Source organism: Archocentrus centrarchus, chromosome 18, assembly GCF_007364275.1.
Source record: "Archocentrus centrarchus isolate MPI-CPG fArcCen1 chromosome 18, fArcCen1, whole genome shotgun sequence".
Lineage (NCBI taxonomy): Eukaryota > Metazoa > Chordata > Actinopteri > Cichliformes > Cichlidae > Archocentrus > Archocentrus centrarchus.
In genome coordinates, this window is record NC_044363.1 from 13145174 (window position 1) to 13166713 (window position 21540).

Consider the following 21540-nt stretch of genomic DNA (forward strand, 5'->3'; position numbering starts at 1 on the left):
CTGAGGCTCACACAGGCTCATTAAAATTGGACAATAGAAGACTGGGAAAACATTGCCTGGTCTGATGAGTCTTGATTTCTGCTCCCACATTTGAATCAGAGTTTGGCAGAAACAATATTAAAGCATGGATCCACCCTGGCTTGTATCAACAGTTCAGACTGGTGTTGGTGGTGTTATGGTGTGGGGGCACACTTTGGGCTCCATAGTTCGATGGCTGGTTCCAGCAAGATAATACGCCATGCCACAAACCCCAAATCATCAATGAGTTCACTTTACTCAGATGGCCTCCACAGTCACCAGATCGCAATCCAATAGAGCTCCTTTGGGATGTGGTGGAGATTCACGATGCTATCTTGTCAGTGTAGACCAAAATCTCTGAGAATTGTTTCCAGCAACTTGTTGAATCTGCGTCACAAAGAATTAAGGCAGCACTGAAGGAAAAATGGGTTTGACCCAGTAGCAGTAAGGTGTACCTAATAAAGTGGTCCAAGCTGATGACTGTATATTTCTGTTTCTCTAAGCATTTAAAGGTTCTTCGTCTTTTTAATGCATGCTTGTCATAGCTTGCTGTTGTATACTTGACTGACTAGTAACTCGTAATCTCAGTGATTATGAGATTGTAATTTCAACATTTCCCATGCCATGTTTCAACAAACATTTAAAGATTGTAAGCACAGGCCTAACAAAAGGTTTAAAAAAAAAAAAAGTCATATGGTTAAAGTGTAAATATAACAAACTGAAGTGAGCAGAGAAAGTGTTTGAAGGACAAAACAGATGGAAAAGTGAGAAGAAGCCGCGAGCGAGTTAGTCGGGAGTCCCTGCAGAGCAGCGACTCAGAGAACAGGGCATGAGAATGAACTCCAAACCACACCAAATAAGTACAAATCTGTCACACAAATACTGACACATTTCACAAAGAATTCCCTGGACCCTGCCAGCAAAACTAAAAAACACACCGAGGGTGCATGAACACATGCGTGAAAATAAATGCAAAGACTGACACATATACACTGCACAAACACACCAGAAAGCGTTTGTGGGATGGATTCTTCTTTCAGTTCAAGCAAGATGAAGCACCCAGAGAACAAAAGGAGCGGGGACATGGAGAAAAAGTGAGATGAAATGCGAGGAATGAAAACACATACAGAGATAGAGAGAAGCAACAAAACATAGGAGGGAGCGCAACGGGAGGTGATGCTGAGACTGTAATGGCCCTGGTGGCCTGGAGAGATTACAGCCCAGGGGAGAAACCAAGGAGGAATATTCCCACACTTACTCAGAGAGCACTTTGTCTGTGACATGGGCAGAAGAAACTGTCGCTAATAGGATACAGAAAGTCTTTTAAACCTTTGTTGTTCCAATTTAAGCTTATATGGAGCATAGCCCAGAGAAGTTTGGTATTTCAGATCTATGAGAGCTAAAGGAGTCGTTTTTAAGCTTGTTAAAATTAGTTCGTCTGCGTTATTACCAATATTTTCAGCACATTCCTGTCACAGATAGATGGTGGTAGTCTGTTGTTTATTTTCAGATTATGGAATATCTGCATGCATATTAATAACTGCATTACATCACCTCTAAGCATAAATACACTGTGTGCTTTTAGTTCATTTACGCATGCACTTATATGGTGTTTTGTTACAAAAAACCCTTTGTCTGCTCATTTTTCTTTTCTCACACAAACTGCTCTGGTTAATTAAGTGCTTTACATCTGCTGCTGCTGCTACTCATTACCCAAAAGGCTGACTTCATAAAGAAACAAGGAAAGTATGAGAGTGTGCTGTTTTACAAGCTGCACATCCTCTTCCTCTGACTGAGTTTACATACGCTGGAAGAAAGTGTTTGGGTCAGTAAATCACTAAATCAAAGCTGGGCCTGTTAAAGGAACACAAGGCATTCCATACAGCCCAGATTATTTCATCCATGAGGGAAGTCACAACTGTCTCAGCACTGCAAAAAAAAAAAAAGTATGTATATCACAAAACAAGCAAGAAAATGATCCATATAAAGTGGATTACTCATCTTTCCCATCAATGTTCTTGTTTAATTGAACCCTGACCTGATGGGACAAACATACATGAACACAAGAGAAGAGCAAGAACATTTCCCAAAAGCAGCGAGTGCAGGGAGTCTCACAGGATGTGTCATACAGAAGAAACATTATCCACTAATGGTGGAACACAAAATGTGACTCACAACATGAGTAGCACACACTTACACAGGTTTAGAGTCTTTGACTTCCAACAGCTTGAGTAAAATGAGAAGACAGTGGATTAAGTATGCCAGTAAATCTATAACAGAATAAACAAGATCTCAGTGATCTATAGTAAATGAGCAAAAGAAGCTTTTTACTTGTAGATCTCATGATTTACAAGATTACTGGACTGCTTGCAAGAGGTTGTATCTTCCATCAAACATCTGTTGAAAACGTCCTTTTTCAAAGGTTAATCTCAACGTGTGCTACCTGAGTGACCAGAATAATATCTGGGGCATCTTATGAAGGCTAAATTCCACCACACATACTTATTTTGGCCATCTGTGAAAAACCAAAATAGTTTCTGAAAAAAAACAAAAACAAAAACACTATGAGTTTGTCTGTGATGTCTCAGATGTTTGCCAGAGCCAGATAGAGGGCATGCAGTGAGCATCTAGACCTCCAAATAAAGCCTTTTATATACAGACACCAAAACCTATTTTGGACTTCAGTGGACAACCCAAACACATCCAAACATTCCAAACTTTTGAGGCTGATTTGAATGCCTGAAGGCCTCCAACACAAGGCCCTGAACGTCATAGGTCCACAGACATCCACAGACATCCACATAATAGCTGCAAAGAACTCAGTCAAATACAGAAACATCCACAGAAATCTAAACAGGGTTCTATCAGAATTTTCTGGACACTGGCTGTTTACCAGGTTCCTTTTTCTTCAAGTTAACACTAAAAAACTCAATCACCAGAATCAATGACATTGGAAAAAATAAATTACAGCTTAAAAAAGGTACACTTTGGAGCTGTTGATCTGCAGCAGCATCAGGGCCAATGTGTGCTCCAGCAAATGTAAGGGAAAAAGAAAACTGCCAATTAGCAAACTTTAAACTTTAAAGCAGCTTTGCAAATATTTTCTTCAAGAAAGGAAATTCATACATCACACATTTGACCACTAACTTTGAGTTTCAAGCCAACACTGTTATATGAATATTAGAAGCTGGTGCAGTTGGTGGAACCAGTTCTCCAGTGCAGTCCATGGACTTTATATAAAAGATGGCCGCCCTGATGTCTCCTATTAGACAGAGAGGTGCTTTCATAAACTCTCAGGCTGAGCATATTGGCCTTCAACATCTTGGTGCTTCGAATCTGGACATTATAAAGGATGAGTGAATCTGCCTGAGAAACTGATGACAGACTCATGTGGTAGCAATTTGTTAATTATTAGATATGTATGTCCTAAAGCAGGGCTCTTCAACTCCAGGCCTCAAGAGCCCCTGTCCTGCAGGTTTTAGACGTGTCTCTGATCCAACACACCTGAGTCAAATACAGAAGTCATTAGCAGGACTCTGGAGAACTTGACTGCATACTGAGGAGGTAATTCAGCCATTTGATTCAGGTGTGTTGGATCAGGGACACATCTAAAACCTGCAGGACACCGGCCCTCGAGCATATCCTGCTTTATCCTCGATGTTGACCCCAATAGTGACCACAATTTACTAAATGAACATCATATTTTATTGAATAAGAGTTTAAACTAGCAACTGGGACCTGAACTCACCAAGAAGGTTTACTGAGATGGAGTCCAAGAAAGTCATGGTATGCTTTTGCCTATACTTCTATACAGCCAGACTTGTACTTTTCATTAAGCTACAGCCATCGTTTATATGAAGATTGACTCACAGCTGGAATATGATCCTGGTATCAAAAAAATGCAGGTAAGCTGTAACCTTTCCCACATAGTGATTTGACTCTTGAACATTGACCCAAAATGCACTTTTTAAAGTTTTCTCCAGTGAATTATCGGAAAGCAAACCAAACATCCAGGTACCAATGCTTCTTTCTGTTACTCAAAGTAGGTTAAAGGAAAAAAATGCACTGAACAACAAGAGAGATTTTGGCTTTAGCTCATCAAACTTTGTTTGGATGCAAAATTGATTTGGTTTTGTGCTTTAAAAGAGCTTCAAAGTATTTTTAGTTTTTTAATTTTGACCTGCTTTCTGAGTTACAAGGGCAAGTAACTCAAAATGTATTCATAGTGTTAAAGTGAAATTTTGCATGGCTTCATTAAATATAGTATAATATAGTTTGGGTCTGGGGTGGGCGATTCCTTTTTCCAAAGAAACTACATGAGAAACTGGGACTGCTGTGGAGGGCTGCACCATAGTACCATAGAAATTTTGTTTACAACTGTATGGCCCCTTTGAGAGCCAGTTTGGTACATCCATGCATAGTGAAAAGTTGCAGAAGTAAAGTGGTTGTATCCCATTTGGAAATTTTAAACCCAAAGGGGGATTCGAAAGCCCTCGACCACTGATGAGGTATAATCGAGCTTGACTATTTATTGGAAACCATAAACATACTTGGCTTCAATCTGCAGCATGGTCAGAGTTGAGCAGGTCAAATGGTTAATAACCCTTCCAAGAGAACAGTAGTATGGGAGAGAGCTTCTGAGTCTGAGAAAAGAGGCTTACATACCAGCTGGTCTCACAGGAGAAAAGCCACCAACAGATCACACATACAAACACACCGCTTGAATAATCAGCTGTATTTCCTCAGTATCAGCCCCTGTGATCCGCCCGACCTCACTGACCCTACCAGCTTCAACAAACACAAGATGAAACCTCCCAGTCTGCAGCCTGCGAGGTGTGTTGGGGATTTACAGTTTATTAATGAAACTAGCCCACTTTATTAGATGGATTTAGCCCTTTGGAGTTCAAAAGGGTAAACAAGATTTCCAAAGGGGGAGAAAAAGGCCAGCAGCAAGATGAGGAATTCAAGTAAACAGAAGCGGGGGAAGAGTGTTGAGTTTTCCAGTGCTGATGTTATCAGATCTGATGTAAGAGTAAGAAAACCAAGCAACACCAAAGCCTGAATTTTGCATATATTGGGAAACTCAGTGCTGCAAGAACTCATTTAAACTACATGAAAAACACTGCTGTATCACTTTGTCTCCTTAACCACCTTCTTCATGATTTCAGATATGTTTGTTTGAGTTTACACCCTTCTGCACAGTATTTCATGTCTAAGGTACATGGTGAGAAAACACATCTACACGAGGGAACTTCAGCTGGCGGCCTGTGGGCCACGTTCCCTTTTAAAATAAAAGTGTCCAGGCAGATTTAGAAGGTTTTGCATCTGAACTGTTCATGTTTCTATATTCATTAAAAAAAAAAAAAAAACTACAACAAAAACGCCTTCTGAAAAGTAGATCGTGCAGAGATAAACTCATTACTCTCATATAGCAATTTATTGTTTCCCGTGCTCATTATATCTAGAATGAGAACAACTGCGCACAATTGCAGTGTCCCTATAACAGCCATCAACATAACAGAGAAGAACATGTAAGTCCAAGACTTGCACATCACAGCATTAAAAACAGTATAAATTTGAGGGCGTCAGGGTGGCTTAGGGGATAAGCAGGTGACCACGGCGCAGGCTCACGTCCCGACCCGTCACCATTCATTGCGTGTCTTCCCCCACCTCTCTCCTCCCAACTTCCTGTCTTTCTACACTGCTGCTATGAAATAAAGCTGTAAAAGGCCAAATTAAAAAAAATGTATAAATTTGAAAGGAAAATTCATATATCAGGTGATAATGTATTACTTAGGATAGAATATCAATTTTACGAGAGCATCTGGCCCTCACTGTGTCTGCTGGGAAAAATTCCGGCCTTTGGACAAATGTAGTTGCTGACCCCTGATTGACACCATTGGAAACAACACTACTGGTAATTTTTTTAAGGAGTGAATATTAACCAGAAATCCCTCATATCATCACCCCCAAAGCAGGAAAACATTACAAATCCTAATCTTATCCAATGGTATTTGAGATAAAGAGTGAATTAAAAAAAAAAAAAAGATCAGGTTGCATCCCTTGCCCCTTCCTTATCAATCTGACGCCCTGGATTCTGCTCTGGCTGATCCTTAATCTCTTCCTGCTTCACACTCATTCCTCAGATTCACAGGCAGGCTGTTATGGCTCCCTCGACAGTCAGAGTTGTTGTTCTTGCTTTAGTTCAACCAAAGTTTCTAAAGGAGTGTGGTTCACCAAATCATCTTAACCGGCACCAGACTCGCCCGGTCATCATGAACCATTACTCTCAAACTGTGGGGATGCCAGTCCTCCTCACCACTGACATCAACTAATCAAAGTCTGTGATAAAGTGGCCACAATGGTCAAAAAGTCACAAACACAAAATTGTCCTTCATCAGTTCCTCCAGCCTGGGAAGCCAGTGTAGCAGAGAAACTTTCATGCACTGCCCCTGTGAATTTCATGGCCTAACAATGTTTTTTTTTGTTTTTTTCTTGTCTTTAAGCCTTCACCTACTTACCTGCATACCTACAGTATGTGCCTAGATTTCAATAACTAATAAAAATTTCATGAAATACTCTGACAACATTTGAAATCTGGCTATCACAAGCATAGCCCTGTCTCCAAACATTTACATCGTTCCTTTACAGTTTAACCAGATTCTCAATGATTTGTCAAATGAAACTTATTTTCTCTCAGATTAGGTTTTTTTTGTGATGGTTCACAAGTACTTAAGCAAACCAGCATGTTTGCTATTTATGGTCTTTATATTCTAAAGTCCCTCCAAACCAAACAAATATTAGATGGGGCAGGACCTTCCTAAGAGTGCATAATGCTCTTTTATATTTATTTATTTTTAAATGGAACCAAGTAGGTTTGGATTCTGAATTTATTAAAACATAATATGAAACCAAAGGAATAAGGAGGCATTTTAGGGTTTGAAGTCATAATCCTCTAGACTTTTATACAGGAGACAAGGGTTAAACTCCCATTAGATCCCCACTCTAAATTTTGTCTGGTAAAGATCAAATATATTTCGCTTGATCCATATTTGAATAATGGTGGCTGCATTTAGCATTCTGTAATCAATACAGAATCTGTAGCTCATGAGAACAGCAGGGGAAGACCAGGGGCTACAGCGTTCCTCAATGATATCCTGCCACAGGAGCTGCTGAACTTCCCTGTCTATCTGTGATCTGATGTTGGGTGATGTCCCGTAGGCACTTTGTTTAATTGGTGGGTTATCACCTGTCCTAATACTGTGTCTGACTATGTCTGTGAATCCATAATCTTGGTTATGAACACTAAAAACATGACAGACAGCAATAAAGCCTTTAGCTTCTGTCCTTTTTCATCAGAAACTGCTGTTTGACTTACTTACATGGAAACATATTTTATGGAGTTAAATGGCAAATTATTTCCTGCTTAAACAACTGTGCCATCTTTGTTTAATCAAAAAAGCAATGAAATACATACAAAACTGTAAATCATCTTTTCTACTCTGTTTTAATAAGTAAAAAAAATATGTTACTTATTAATAAATGAACGTATTCAAAATTTTGAGCTTTGGCCAGAGCCAGGCTTACTGTTTCTGCCTGATTGCCTTCTCCTTTGACTTTTTCATTCAGTGCATATATAACAAAAGTCCTTGGTTAAGTGATATGCACCTTAACATTTAGGTGGGCTTCAGGCTTCCCAACTCCTTTCACTGTCTTCATATTTAGTGTACAGACAACTAATTCTCGATAAGAAAAGACACATTTCTTTAAATCTTGCACATCTGAGCCCACAAATCAATAAAGGCAGAAAGTGAGTCCTAAAAACTCATGAAAACACTTTAGAAAGCATTTGTGAATCCAGTTTGCACTCAGCCACCAGTACAGCCTTCACTGCCATTCCCCGCACCTTTGGGTATGCTGATCTTGAAGTCCAGGTCCCTCTCCTCCAGGTGGTACAGGGCGACTTCCTGTAACCTGGCTCGCTCCAGCTCTGACAGACTCTGGATGGGAACCGGCTGTAATCGCACGCTCTGTCCCAACATGGTGGCCCACGTGTGATCCCCCTGCAGAGAAAAGAGATGGTTAAAAGATAAAGAGGAGCACAGAGTACCTATGTAAGCACAATCTATTAATCAGCGGTTACCAGATGGTCTTGAAACAAAAAGGCAAAACAGAAATCTCTACTGACTTGCAATCACTGACCAACCAACCATCAACTGCTTAAAGGCAAAAAAAAATTAACTTCAAAAAGCAAAAATCAGAAAATTCAGCTGTGAGCATGCACACATTTTTGCCCTTAGTTTTAACTTTCTCACTGTGCAACAAGACAGTCTTTATAAGGGGAAAAAAGCAACCAGTTTTCTTGCCAAAAAAGTCACTGTGTTCATTTGTTTTCACTATTCTTAAGCCTATGTTTATTTTTACTCTTCCCCATTTATTACAAAATCCTATTGTGATGCCCTTTTTGTCTGGTGACCTTGAGATCTCTGCACAGTGAAAGCTCATTAAATCTCTCTCCAGACATAACCTGACCTTTCAAAAAAGGGGGAAATCCACCAGTTGACACAGGAAATCTGTATTTGTCAGAACAATATAGCTACCTGCACAAGATGTATTGAGTCTTCTGTGAAGGCGCTTTGTCAAGCACGAGAAAACTGCTTTACAGGTTAACATATCTTATATAGAACAGCTTATCTGGATAATCTCAGTTTATAAACCTATGTGATTAAAAAATAACCCTCAGATTTAGCTATTTAGAAGAATAAGTCTTGGATATTCTAATTTGCACACACTGATATTAATACTATATTACAGTTATTAAAAATTGGAAGCAAGATATAACCATAAACCATCACTGAAACTCAAGCCTAAAACATTAAATTGGTGTTATCTCAATAAGGTGGTAAGCTTGAACCAACTGCACAGTTTTACACACAGAGTAATAAAAGGCATACATTGTAAAGTATGCTCCATAGTTTACTTGAAGGCTTGGGGGGTATTAGGAAACTGTTTAAGAAGTACTTCATTGCTGCCATAAACATTTCAAGACACAGTCCACAGATCGTATACGCTTCAGTGGAAATTTTTGAAAGTATAGTGAGTGTTAAGGCTGATCCCAGTTTCTTTTTGCCGTGGAGAATATTACATTTTAATCTTGGACGTCAATGCTCCACACAGCTCAGCTTCTGCTAGCTTCTCACTGAGCTGCAAGCAGATTGAAATCAAAGCAGCCGAAGCAGAGCGAAAAGGTAATGAGGGAGAGGCTGGCAAGAGGAAGGCTGAAGGAGAATCAAGAGGCTTTAAGAGATGCTGAGAAAAACAGGAAAAACAATATTTAGTGAAAACTGAGAGGAAGAAGGAGGGGGTAGTCGGGGAGTGTCTGATGGAGGGATGGAGCAGCCGAGGGTTAATGAGAACCAGTTGCATTCCAGATCGTGAGTCTGTGCTTCACAATCCGTTCACCCTATCAGACAAAAATGTGTTTCTAATAAATGCATGTTGTGTGATTTTTTTTTTTTTTTAGGAGAGCCTCAGCACATAGGGATTGTGCACAGAAACGTGTAAACCAATTAACCAATAAATCCACACTGTACGGTCGTCTTTAGCAACTCATTAATTTACTCCTATGATCTGAGGTGAATTCAAACCACCTCTGTTTCCCATGATGCCAGTGGTGTTTGTTCTGGTTTACCACATCTGACTCAGGTTCCCCACGCTGGGTTGGAGGGTTGTGCCAACTTCTATAATCTTCTCGTTTGTAAAAATTACGTCCAGATGGGATAACTTTACATCTTTGTGCCTCAAATTCTTGTGGTGTGTGGTCAAATGAAACCGCATGGGAAGTTTACGGAGGTAATGTCTTTTTGTTAACAACTCAAGGAAATCTGAAACATGACAAGGAGACTTTTTTGGAGGGGTGGGGGTAGCGGTCCTAAGCCAAGAAGAAACCACTGCTTTAACTTTGCATTGTGTTCAATAAACATATCGAGTTTTTGGTTAAAGTAACAGCATCTGCAATTGTCACTTACAATCACTGGAATAAAAATGACAATATGACACAAAAATGTAGAATAGAAATATAAAGTACTTTGAATTTATAGTTATGTACAGTATTTAACGTCCACCTGTAACTTTCACTATTTTCAGCATTCCACTTCCGAATAACGCCACTGTAAATAGGCTCCAATTTAGCCAGGTGGCGATCATGAGCTAGTCTCAAATAAAAAATGATAAAATTATAATTTTTGACTTTCTTCTAAAAAAAGAAGAAATTTTTATGTCAGGTTTTTCAAAGGTTATGTTTTCTAAATGCAGCATTGATATATGAAATATGTCTATGTAATTTGATTTTACTCTTAAAATGCTGCTAATGCATTCCAGTTGGTCTTATAAGGATTTATAACAGGAAACAATCCCTTTATGGCACCGTTATACACAATAGACATGAGAATCTTAGTTAAACCACAACAGAAACTTCTACATGTATATAGAAAGCAGTTAGATGTGGTTGTAAAGGTAAAATGTGAGGACACCGAGTATCTGTTGCTGCCCAAGATCAAAATGCCATAAACTGGCTCACAGTACCTGGAGGTCCAAGGTTAACATTCTTATGCTAGGTCAATATCAAAATTTATGGCTGCTTTTTATACATTAAAAACATTTAGTAATTATGACTTCTCACTTGTAAGACAAATATTGTGTACAAACAATAAGAACACATAAGAAATTGTGTCATCATGCTTTGTTCGGTCACATTAGCCTTTCATTGTTATTCTGTGACTGCCTCGCTGTGCACTGTCAATGTGGAACTAAATCCACATGTACATGATTTTCTCATGACTGTAACCGCAGACTGCGCAGTGTGATTGGAGAAAATTACTTTGGTCTTTATGCTAAACACAACCAGACAAAAAATTTGCGGTGAAAGTTAAATGACGAATGACGAAAGCTGCCCACAAAAGGCTGCTAAAGCCTCGTCCACATTTTCTAAAACTGGTAACATGCACTCACTCAGAGCAGCAGGGTTCAGTGGAAAACAATACCACAGGCAAGATAGTTTGCTGCATGAAATGCTAAACGTTAGACATGACATTTAAGTTAAATGTCATGACTCACAGGCAGTCTTCAAACTTATATATTATTTGTATTTTCTCTCCTGCTGTGATGGATGTTTGAATGAACATGCAACACTTTCACAATGGATCAGCATATCTCAGATTCTGCCTTTATGCACAATTACAGTTGTGGATAAGAGGTTTATATCCACTCGTCATGGGCATGAATGTCATGAATTTTGGGCTTTTAATGATTTCTTTGAATTGTTCTTTTTCCAGGGTGGAATGATTGTACAGCATACATCTTTAATGACTTACAAAATTAAATAAATAAATAATTGGGTGCAGAAGTTTGAACTTATTTGGATTTTCTCTAATCCACACCAGGTCAAAATATACATACAGGATCAAATATAATTCTGGCTGGATATTCTGGATATTTGACCATTCTTCTTGGCAGAACTGGTACAGTTTATTGAAATTGGTTGGTTTCCTGGCACAGACCCAGCTTTTAAGCATAGTCCACAAATTTTCCACAAAGGCCAATCCTGATGGAACACCAAATCATATCCAAATTTTAACTGTCTAGCAGTTGATTGGAGGTGAAATTGGAAGAATTTGGAGGTAGACTCCTCCTTCATTATTTCATTCATTTTGTGCAATGGACCAGCACCACTGGCAGCAAAACAGCACCAGAACATGATGCTGCCATCACCATGCTTGACAGATGTTAAGAATGGTGTTAAAGCAGCCAGTAAACCTTTTCCCCAACTGCAAATGTTAGTCATGTTTGATGATGTCCATTTTGGAGAAGGGGCTTCTTTCTTGGTTGGCCCCCTCTCAGTCCATGGTGATGTAAAACTGGCTGCATTGTGGACAGTATAACTGGAATCTACAGTTGCTTAGAAATGGCTCCATCTTCCCAACTTGTGTCAGTTTACAATTCTCCTTCTTATAGATGGACTAGTTCTTATGTAGTGCTTTTCTACTCTGTCTGAGCACTCAAAGCGCTTATACAGCACAGAGATCATTGAGTTTCTTGGGTGTTCCCATTGTTCTGAATATTGGTCAATCCAATGAGTGCTGTCGGACAAATCCTTTATATGCTGGCAAAGAGAAACTACCAGCTGTGGTCAGTCATGATCACTACCAAAAAGTTAATAGGCCTCAGTCTTGTCAAATTAAAAGACATTGTAGAACCTTCACTTTCACCACTTATTAGCAGATTTATATGTGTATGTATTAGGGGTGGGACTCGATTAAAAAAATTAATCTAATTAATTAGAAGCTTTGTAATTAATTATTTGAAATTAATTGCATTTTAATCACATTTCAATATTTAACATGATAAATATTAATTTAAGTTTGGTTGATGAATGAATCAATATACATAAGCATAAACTTCAAAATTTTGTTTATTTTCCCACCAGTCTACTACACACACCAACGAAGGGTGGAAGTGCTCCTGTGATAAGCAAACTCCTGAAATTAAAGTTAAGCATCATAACTGGATTGTTTTATTTAACATTAATGTCTCACTTAATATAGCTGGAAATTAGTCATTCGCTCAGCTGTATTCCTTGATGTTGAAATGTGTTATGCTTGTTTTAACAGCTTATTTTGAATTAAAGACTTAAAATTAAACCACAAAAAGGAGAAAAAGTTCGTTCTCCATTTAACCAGCTGCTTTTCCACAGCTGTGCTTTGCACAGGTTGCTAGGCGACATGAGCTACGCAGAGGTGAGGGCAGGCGAAGCTGATATGAAGGCTAGCCGCTCACTTCCGGCATTTGTGGTCTTTGTGGGCCGGGTCCTTTGAAGGAAGCGGCCCCTGAATTTGTGAGATTGTGCATCGATATAATCTGTATGCCGGGAACTCGTGCACTGAGAAACGTTCCACGGTGCAAAGTGCGATTAAAAATTATTTTCCCCGTAATTAATTAATTGAAATTAACACATTAAAGTCCCACCCCTAGTATGTATAAAGACAAATGTTAATAAAATACACCCAAATACGTCTTACCCTGTGTGGATTAGCAAAAATCAAAAATAAATTCATTGCACTCAATTCTTATTTTTTAAAGTCATCACAGTAGCCCCTCCCATAGCCAATCAGGTACTGTAAGTGGCTCCAAATTTAGAATGCCACACCAGTCTTTTTGTATTATCGTTGGAAATCTGTGGGAGCAGTTCTAGATTGGGCACTAGCACCATGTCTGTGTTAAAAAAAAATTTCATCCAAGGTATATGACAATCTGACTTGTATGATCCAATTTAGGAGATTATTTTTACTGGAATTAATGTTAGGAACAATCGGGACCTGTAGAAGCCATCCGACTAGAGCAAAAATCCAGTTTGTGCAACTTCGACTTAGGCGACTTTTAGTGTATTCCTGTTCACCATCTGTAACCCAACACAACTATGAATCAGTGAGGAAGTGGAGGCTGCTATTTGTGACCTTCTGATTTCACCATATCAGCAACTATTGTTTCAAAAGTCCATCATTTACAATAAGGGTTGTGATGAATGGTTCAGTAAGTGTTGAGTCACTCAACTGCATTTTATTTTCATTAATAATTATGGAAACTATGCCAAGTCTGGTGCAATTTGGCTCTTTTGTTCTGTTCCCTTTTGTGGTAAAAACTCTTCACCAATGTAAAATTAACCAGGAGACTACAATCTAATCTTAAAGACTATGTTACACAAAATATTTGACTGTAATAACTGCTTTCCAATCTTTGGTTCCACCTCATCATGTTGATGAGGGGGAAAAGATTTAAAAAGAGTAGATTAGACTATTGAAACAAGAACCTCCTTTACTCTATGGGTTTTCATGAGGTTTCAAAACCAGGAACTAGGAAATGAGACAATCCAGCCACATGAAAGACAAACCACACAGGAAGGTAGCAGAAATGGAATACAATGACCTAAACTACCCTTTACCGAAGAAAATTTAGTAACTAGAAGCCCCCCCCCCCCCCCCCCCCCCCCCCCCCCAGATGTTCAACAAAATCATTTCTGACTTCTCACAGAACATGAGAATGAAATGGGATACAAACACAGAACATTATAAGAGAGGAGACCTTTGATCAAAATGACTCCTTAGGGTGATCTGTTAGACTGAAAGAAGCAAATCAGCAGATCAAACAGGACGCTGGAGTAAGATGTAATTGCACTCAAGCTGTTCAAAGCTGCACCTGCTTGAACTGGGCCCATTTTTGAGTTTGCATTTAAAGGAAGGATATATATAACCTTCTTGTGATGCTGTGCCCCCTGCCTGATGAGATGATAAAGTAAGAAACATGGTCTGAAAGCTCTCAGATTCTTTTCACCTTTCTCATCCCTCTGTGTGTTCCTTCCTCTCCTCACCTCGCCACCATGCTGCTGTTTTGTGCACATTCGTCTCTCCCTTGGGTGCTTCTCGCTGTGCACATCATTAACCCCAGCCTTTTATTCTGCCCCCCACTTCTTGGCCAAACAGTGCAAATGAGGCAAAGATAAATACTGCCTCTTGTTCTCATTCATTAGCAGGAGGTGAGGAGATGGTTCATTTTTCCTGAATTACAAGAACATTTTAATTGTTTCCATTAACATAATAACACTGTTTATTTCTTTGCTGTGGCAGCCATGGATTTCCTGTTCAACCAATCATCATCTGGGATTGCTTGATAGCTTGAGGGTATGTAAAACTATAAAATAATGTTTACCAATTAAGCTATAAAAAATATACTGCACTTGCCCTCAATTTCAAACCCAGCAGGGCTGACTTATCAGCAGAGTAAAGCAGGAATTATGCCTGAAGCATTAAAAATGGCGAGGGGTAGAATGAAGTAAATGTCCTGGTAAGCTAGCAAATATAGTCTTGCAACATGTGTTACATTTTGAAGGGAGCATTTTTAACCCAAAAGGTGAGTGAGTGTTTTGAAACTCTAACCAAGTAGATTTTACAAACCAGAGCATGAGAATGAAAGAAAACAGCAAGTATAAGCGAAGGTTGACTTTCTTTATGATTAGTTTTTAAGTCCAAAGGATGAGTATCAAACTCAGCTGTCACTGTTGAGAGTTGACTGTGTTTAACTGGGGGAACAGCACGTACTATACCTTTCATTCAGCCTCATGTGGAGATATGTATGGAGCTAATCACTGATAACAGCCATTCAGTGGGCTGCTAACATTTGAAAGCATTGCATATGTCAAATTCCACTGCAAACTGAGAGATATGGATGTGGGGTGGCTGTAGCTCAGTAGGTAGAGCAGGTCACCTACTGATCGGAAGGTCAGCGGTTCGATTCCTGGCTACTCCAGGCTACATGCCAATGTATCCTTGGGCAAGATACTTAACCCCAAGTTGCTCTCCGACCGTTCTGTCGGAGTATGAATGTGTGTGAATGTTAGTTAATTAAAAAGCACTTAGCTTAGTAAAAACATGGAAGTGCTTGTATGAATGGGAGTGCATGGGTAAATGTAAAAACGTGTTGTATAAGCGCTTTGAGTGCTCTGACTGAGTAGAAAAGCGCTATATAAGAACTAGTCCATTTACCATTTACCATGTATGAGAGTTACATATGCTTGGTTTAACACAGAAAGTTCTCTATAACATTAATAGCTGTACTATTAGTTTGACTATCTTTCATTCCTGACTGAAAGCTAGAAATCTAGCACAGTTTGAAATTGGAAACATCCACAGAGTGAGTATAAACACTATGTTCTGTGGATGCCTAGTTCTGTGCTAAACACAGCATTCATCTCCTCATGCTGCCCTGTTGGCATTGCCGCGTCACTGGAGAGGAACAATAAGAATCCCATAGGCTCTCTGTGAGCTCTAAGCTATAAATAAGTCTAATACATAAAGTGCTCCTTTCCTTCTGATTATGGCCCAGCATTTGCCTTGTTTTATGGAGTTTTATGCCGTAAGCGACACAGCACAAGTGAGTAAAGCTTGTCCACATAGTAATATACTGTATTTAATAATTAAACCACCAAAATCCTAGTAGGAAAGAACAAACTGATGTTGGAAAGCAGATTTCCAGCTTGTTCAAAAACATTTTAGAGTTTGAAAAGAATGAATTAATTCATGAAAATACAAATGCCTTTTTTATTTCCTCCTTTCAGTATGTCTCTCTCTCTCTCTCTCTCTCTCTCTCACACACACACATATACACATGCAAATAATACACACAGTACCTTCTCTGGTTCCTTGATTGCTTCTAATGAAGGAACATTATGGTCACATTATGCAGCTCCACATCGTGTTTTTCTTAGAATAAATAAGGAACGGCGGCTAGTCTAATTAAGATGTTGTCAAAAACCACCTCACAGAGTGAGCTTCACATACATTAGTATGCGAGTGTACTTGCTCATTCACTGACAGGAAGAGACACACACACGCGCGCGCACACGCATATGCAAACACACAGACGTAAACAGACAGGCAGAGCTAATAGGCCCCTTGACAGTGCTAAAGACTTACGGCTGAGCCACAAAAACAGGTCCTGCGTCGACACAGCACTCCTATTGTGTCAGTCTTCACTAAACTGGCACACACACACACGCACACACACACACACACACACACACACACACACACACACACACACACACACACACACACACACACACACACACACACCAGACTAAACTACACACTAGTCTTCATGCTAAAATGTAATTTGTAATGTTTTGAATTATTAGGACTTGCTTTTTGTGTCCAAAAGTAGTCGAGTCCCCACTAAGTGGCCTTGTAAACACATGTCCCCATAACATCGGTAATACAAGTGCACATGCACACACAGATAATATGTTTTCATCATTTTGGAAGACATTACACTCTATTCTTAACCCTGAAATGTAATGTTTTACATGCGTTTTGTCTCCAAAAGGACACATAACACATTTATGTCCCTACAACCTATAAAAGCACAGACACCTGCAGGGGCTCACAGACTACCTACTGTCTAGAAGTCAAAGCTAAGCCAATAGACGAACACAGATAGAAGTGGATTCATGATACCAAAACCTTGCTTTGTGCACGTGTGGTGTTATTTGCTCCGTAAAGAAAAAAACGTGACATTTTTAGCGAAAAAAAAAAGGGCCTACATTTGAAGATTAATTCAAACATTTCATGTCTTAGAATACACAAAAGCTGCCTTTGCCTTTTTCTGGGTAAAATATGTGCTTCTCAAAAGTGCCGATTATTTCTCAATTCTTCGCTTTTCCCAAAAGCTCGACCTAATTTGAGGTGACTAATAAAATATGCTTATTTACCATCTTCAAATGACTGAATTAATGGTGTTTACAAAATCATGATCCTGCCTAATTATAGCTAATGGAGCTCCCAGGGGTTTAAAACAAAAAAAAAAAAAGAAGGCAGTTGCTGTTTCTTCAAACTGTTTAGGAAACATGAAAAGTTTATTTTAGCAAGGAAATCAGACTTTTCCAGGGAAACGCAGAGGATATTTTGGGCAAAACAAAATATCCTATAACTTCAGATTTTGTCTTTAGTGTTGCTATACATGTAAGCAACAGCTGTGGACTCAAAATTATCCCAATAAAACATTACATTTAGACAAAGTAATCAATAAAAGATAATTCCTCATCTATCAGGTCTTTGACAGATAACAAAAAACACACTGGACGTGCAAAGTGGGAGATGCCAAAGTGCACTTGCTCTATCCCACACACACACAGACACACACACACACACACACACACACACACACACACACACACACACACACACACACACACACACACACACACACACACATACACACACACACACACACACACACACACACACACACACACAGTCTGTACCTTTATTGGGGCGTATTTCAGTCAAAAGCTCCTACAGTTGGTCCTCCAGCTTTGAGAGCCTCTTTGTGTCCAGACTTTGGTCAGAGAAACAGCAACATCTCAGCTCTGAGCTGAATCAAACTGACGACTAACAGTTAATGGAGAAAATGGGCGAATGAGATATACACAGAGTGTGAGAGAGAGGAGGGCAGGGAGGAACGGGGAGGGCTGAGAATGAGTTAGATTAAGAGAGAAGGAGGAGTGGCGCATGCTGGCTTGACTTCCAGGAGCTGAGTACATAAACGCAAGACAGAGGGAGGGAGGGAAAAAGGGAGGGAGATGAGTGAAGGGAGATGAATAGGTGTTGGAAAAAGGAACAAATGCTAAGGAAGAAGACAATAGGAAGTGTCGAGAAAAGGAGGGAATGAAAGACATGAGGGTGGAAGTGAGGAAGTAGAGAACATGAACAAGTGGAGCTAAGCAGACGATGGAAGAGATGGAAAAATAAGTAGAAAAGAAAGTAGTAGATGCTGGAGGTGAGCAAGATGCAGAGGAAAAAAAGGGAAAGTGTGAGGGGAACAAAAGGAGACGAGGCACTGTAGGACAGGAACACGGGAGAAGAGGAAGAAAGGAAAAAAGAATGAGATACAAGAGGGACATTAGATGGTAGAGTTCAAGTACAGCAGTTAAACTGTGAGATAAGGAAGAAGAAAGGAGTGATGGAAAAGTGGGAATAAGATCAAAGCGGTGGGGTGGGAAGGTAGAAAAGGGAGAGAAAGGGTGTTAATACAGGAGGCAGGAATGAGGGAACAGAGAAGGATGACATTAAGCAGAAAGAAGCAGATAAATAAAGAGAAGGATGAAAGGGAATAAGGAGGTGATAACTGGGTAGAAGTGGGCAAAAAGGAGGCAGGGTTTTAGAGGATCATTTGAGGAAAGGAGGTAGTGAGGAGGAACAAAATTAGGAAAGAGGTGCCTGAAGGAAGAAAGAAGCAAATGTAAGGAGGGAGGGAGAGAGTAGGAGGAGGATTAAAACGACAGGATAAAAGCTCTATAAAAAGGAGACAGGAGAGCGTGGCTGAGAGGAAAAATACAAAAGTAGCCGACAAGAGGAAGAAACAGAAAGAATGATACTACAGCTACTCTGCTACTCAAACCAGTGTCACGGACATTGGTTTGAGGCTCTTCTTAAATGTTGCCTAGATGTCATTTTTAGATTTTCTACAAAGATAAAGTTTGTGTTCATGAATAATATTCTCCATCCATACATCCATTTTCTTCTGCTTATCCGGGGCCGGGTCCTGGGGGCAGCAGCCTAAGCAGAGAAGCTTAGACCTCCCTCTCCCGAGCCACCTCCTCCAGTTCATCTGGGAAGAGTTCCCAGGCCATCCAAGAGATATAATCTCTCCAGCGTGTCCTGCCATGCCCCGGGACATCCTCCTGGTAGGCATGCCCGGAACACCTCAACCACCCACATCACCACGCCCAGGGGGCATCCTAGACAGATCCTCGAACCACCTCAACTGCCTCCTTTCGATGTGGAAGAGCAGCAGCTCTACTTTGCATCCTTCCTGAATGGCTGCACTCCTCACCCTGTCTCTAAGGGAGAGGCCAGCCACCCTTTGTAGGAAGCTCATCTCCGCTGCTTGTACTCTTTCGGTCACTACCCAAAGCTCATGCCCATAGGTGAGGGTAGGGACGTAGATCGACCGGTAAAGTGACAGCTTCGCTGTTATGCTCAGCTCCCTCTTCACCATGACAGACCCAATCCGTCTGTCGCTCTCCCGCTCCCTGAATAATATTCTACAATCTCTTTATGAAGTAGAATAAAACTAAACAAATACAGCCGGTTTCCCAGTCATGAATTAAGCATGGTCCTAGACTAAAAGGAAAAAGCCAATGAAAACCACAATAGGAAAAAAGTATTTAGTCCAGGATTAGACATAATCCCTGTACGGGAAACTGGGCCATAATGTTTCTTGATAGAAAGACTGAGCAGAAGAATCACTTAATTCCTTCTTTGCAGTGATCTGATTCATATTTCACACTTTGTAAAAGACTGACTATTCAATGTGGAAACAACAACTAGCTAATAACTTAGCTCTCCAGTGCCACCCTAAAATATCAACAAAACACAACTGATATACCGGGCAGTGCTGGGCAAGTAGCAACTGAACCACAACAGTCAAGTTATGGCTTGTAATAAACAGTCAGCTCCAAGATGCTGGAAGACTCCACAGAACTCCAGGATTTATGACAATAATCTGTTACCATAGTGATTCTTTTCACCAATTATTACTGACCTTGCACCAAATATACGCATTAGAAGTCTTGTTTTAAGAACAAGAGCATAAAAAGTAAGTGCTTAGCTACATTACTCACGCCATTATAAATTAATCCCTACTCGAATGATCAACACCTAAAAAGTTGAGAAAGTGCAAATTTGATGCAATGATAATCAATAAATGACTAAATCCACTGTGCTATCCAGGCTCCTCCTAATAGCTGTGCAGAGGGACGTGTGCGCACAGATGTGTGAAAACACACCTGGAAAATGACCGTCGGCGCTCCATCTGTGAGGGCCAAGTAACAGCAGCTAAAACAGTTACTACTTCTGACCCCTAAAGGTCAACCAAGAGTTCAGATTTAGTGACCCTGAATACTTGTGAGGGTATACGTAAACATGAGATAAGGTTGTCAAAGTATTACAATATCACAGGGGCCAAGACTAAACAAAAACAAAGGAACGTAGAACAGCACAAAGAGTAAAAAAAAAAAAAAATATATATATATATATATTCATTAGGTTTAACCGTACAGGCTGTGCTTGAATGTCCTTGTAGTTTGCTGTTCTTTGCAGCTGCCAAAAAAAGCTTCAAACCTCCCTACACATCTTGATATTCCTCCCTCAGCAGCCCCTGGAGTATTTTGAAGCTGATGTTAGATAAAAAAACATTTGTTCCAGACTTAGCCCTTTAGCATTTCCATAGTGATTTTTCATGCCGTGCTGTATATTAGTTTTTCTTAAAATGCAGCAAGTGAATGTGATTATGATGCTGGAAAAATATCTGTTGTAGCAACTGGTCCAGAAATTGAGCGTGCAGCTCTCAACCTCTGGTTGACCACTTTTGATTGAAAGTGATTGCACAGGTCGTCTGGTGGGAAGTAACCTGTTTGTGACAAGTCTCTTTGTGATAGACTCAACTGTTTGTATGCTGGTCATATTCCGATATAAAATCCAGGTTGCTGAGCTTATGTAATTTTGCAGTTAAATTGCCATTCTGCAGCAACTATGTCACTATTTGTGGAGGAGTCTCTCAATTTTAGTTTCTACTCTATGAGGTTATGGCTGGACTTTCAATACAAGTAGTTATTGTGAATTTCTGTATATGTAGACAGCAACAGATTTGCAGCAGATGTGTGGTTTTCTCCTGTTCATCACAGTTAATTGCCATATTATCACAGACAGCCAACTTGATCCTAATTCAATTGCAAACTGATAGCAGCCTGATTCCATTTTATTGCCATCTTATAGGCTGAGTTACTTTAGTTATTGTTAAACTAAAGCAGTCATGTTTCAGGGAACACACTACCTAGGGTACTCTTGAGCTTACATTTGACCTATGCTGTGTCACTGCTACTGCACTATAATACTGCTGCTGCTTCTGGCAGCT

At 39.8% G+C, this 21540-nt stretch overlaps 1 protein-coding gene across 2 annotated transcripts in view; it reads right to left on the reverse strand.

The window, feature by feature from the left end:
• The window catches only part of arhgap36 (Rho GTPase activating protein 36), an 80191-nt gene that overhangs the window by 32279 nt on the left and 26372 nt on the right, over window positions 1–21540 (reverse strand). The window contains exons 1-2 of one of the 2 annotated variants that reach the window (XM_030753726.1): window positions 17888–18076; window positions 7925–8081 (exon numbers count right to left, since the gene is read on the reverse strand). In XM_030753726.1, the coding sequence (XP_030609586.1) occupies window positions 7925–8060 (136 nt within the window). In that variant the 5' untranslated portion in view covers window positions 8061–8081; window positions 17888–18076. Of the gene's footprint in view, window positions 1–7924; window positions 8082–17887; window positions 18077–21540 lie in introns of those variants that run through there. The other variant, XM_030753725.1, reaches the window with a different exon arrangement.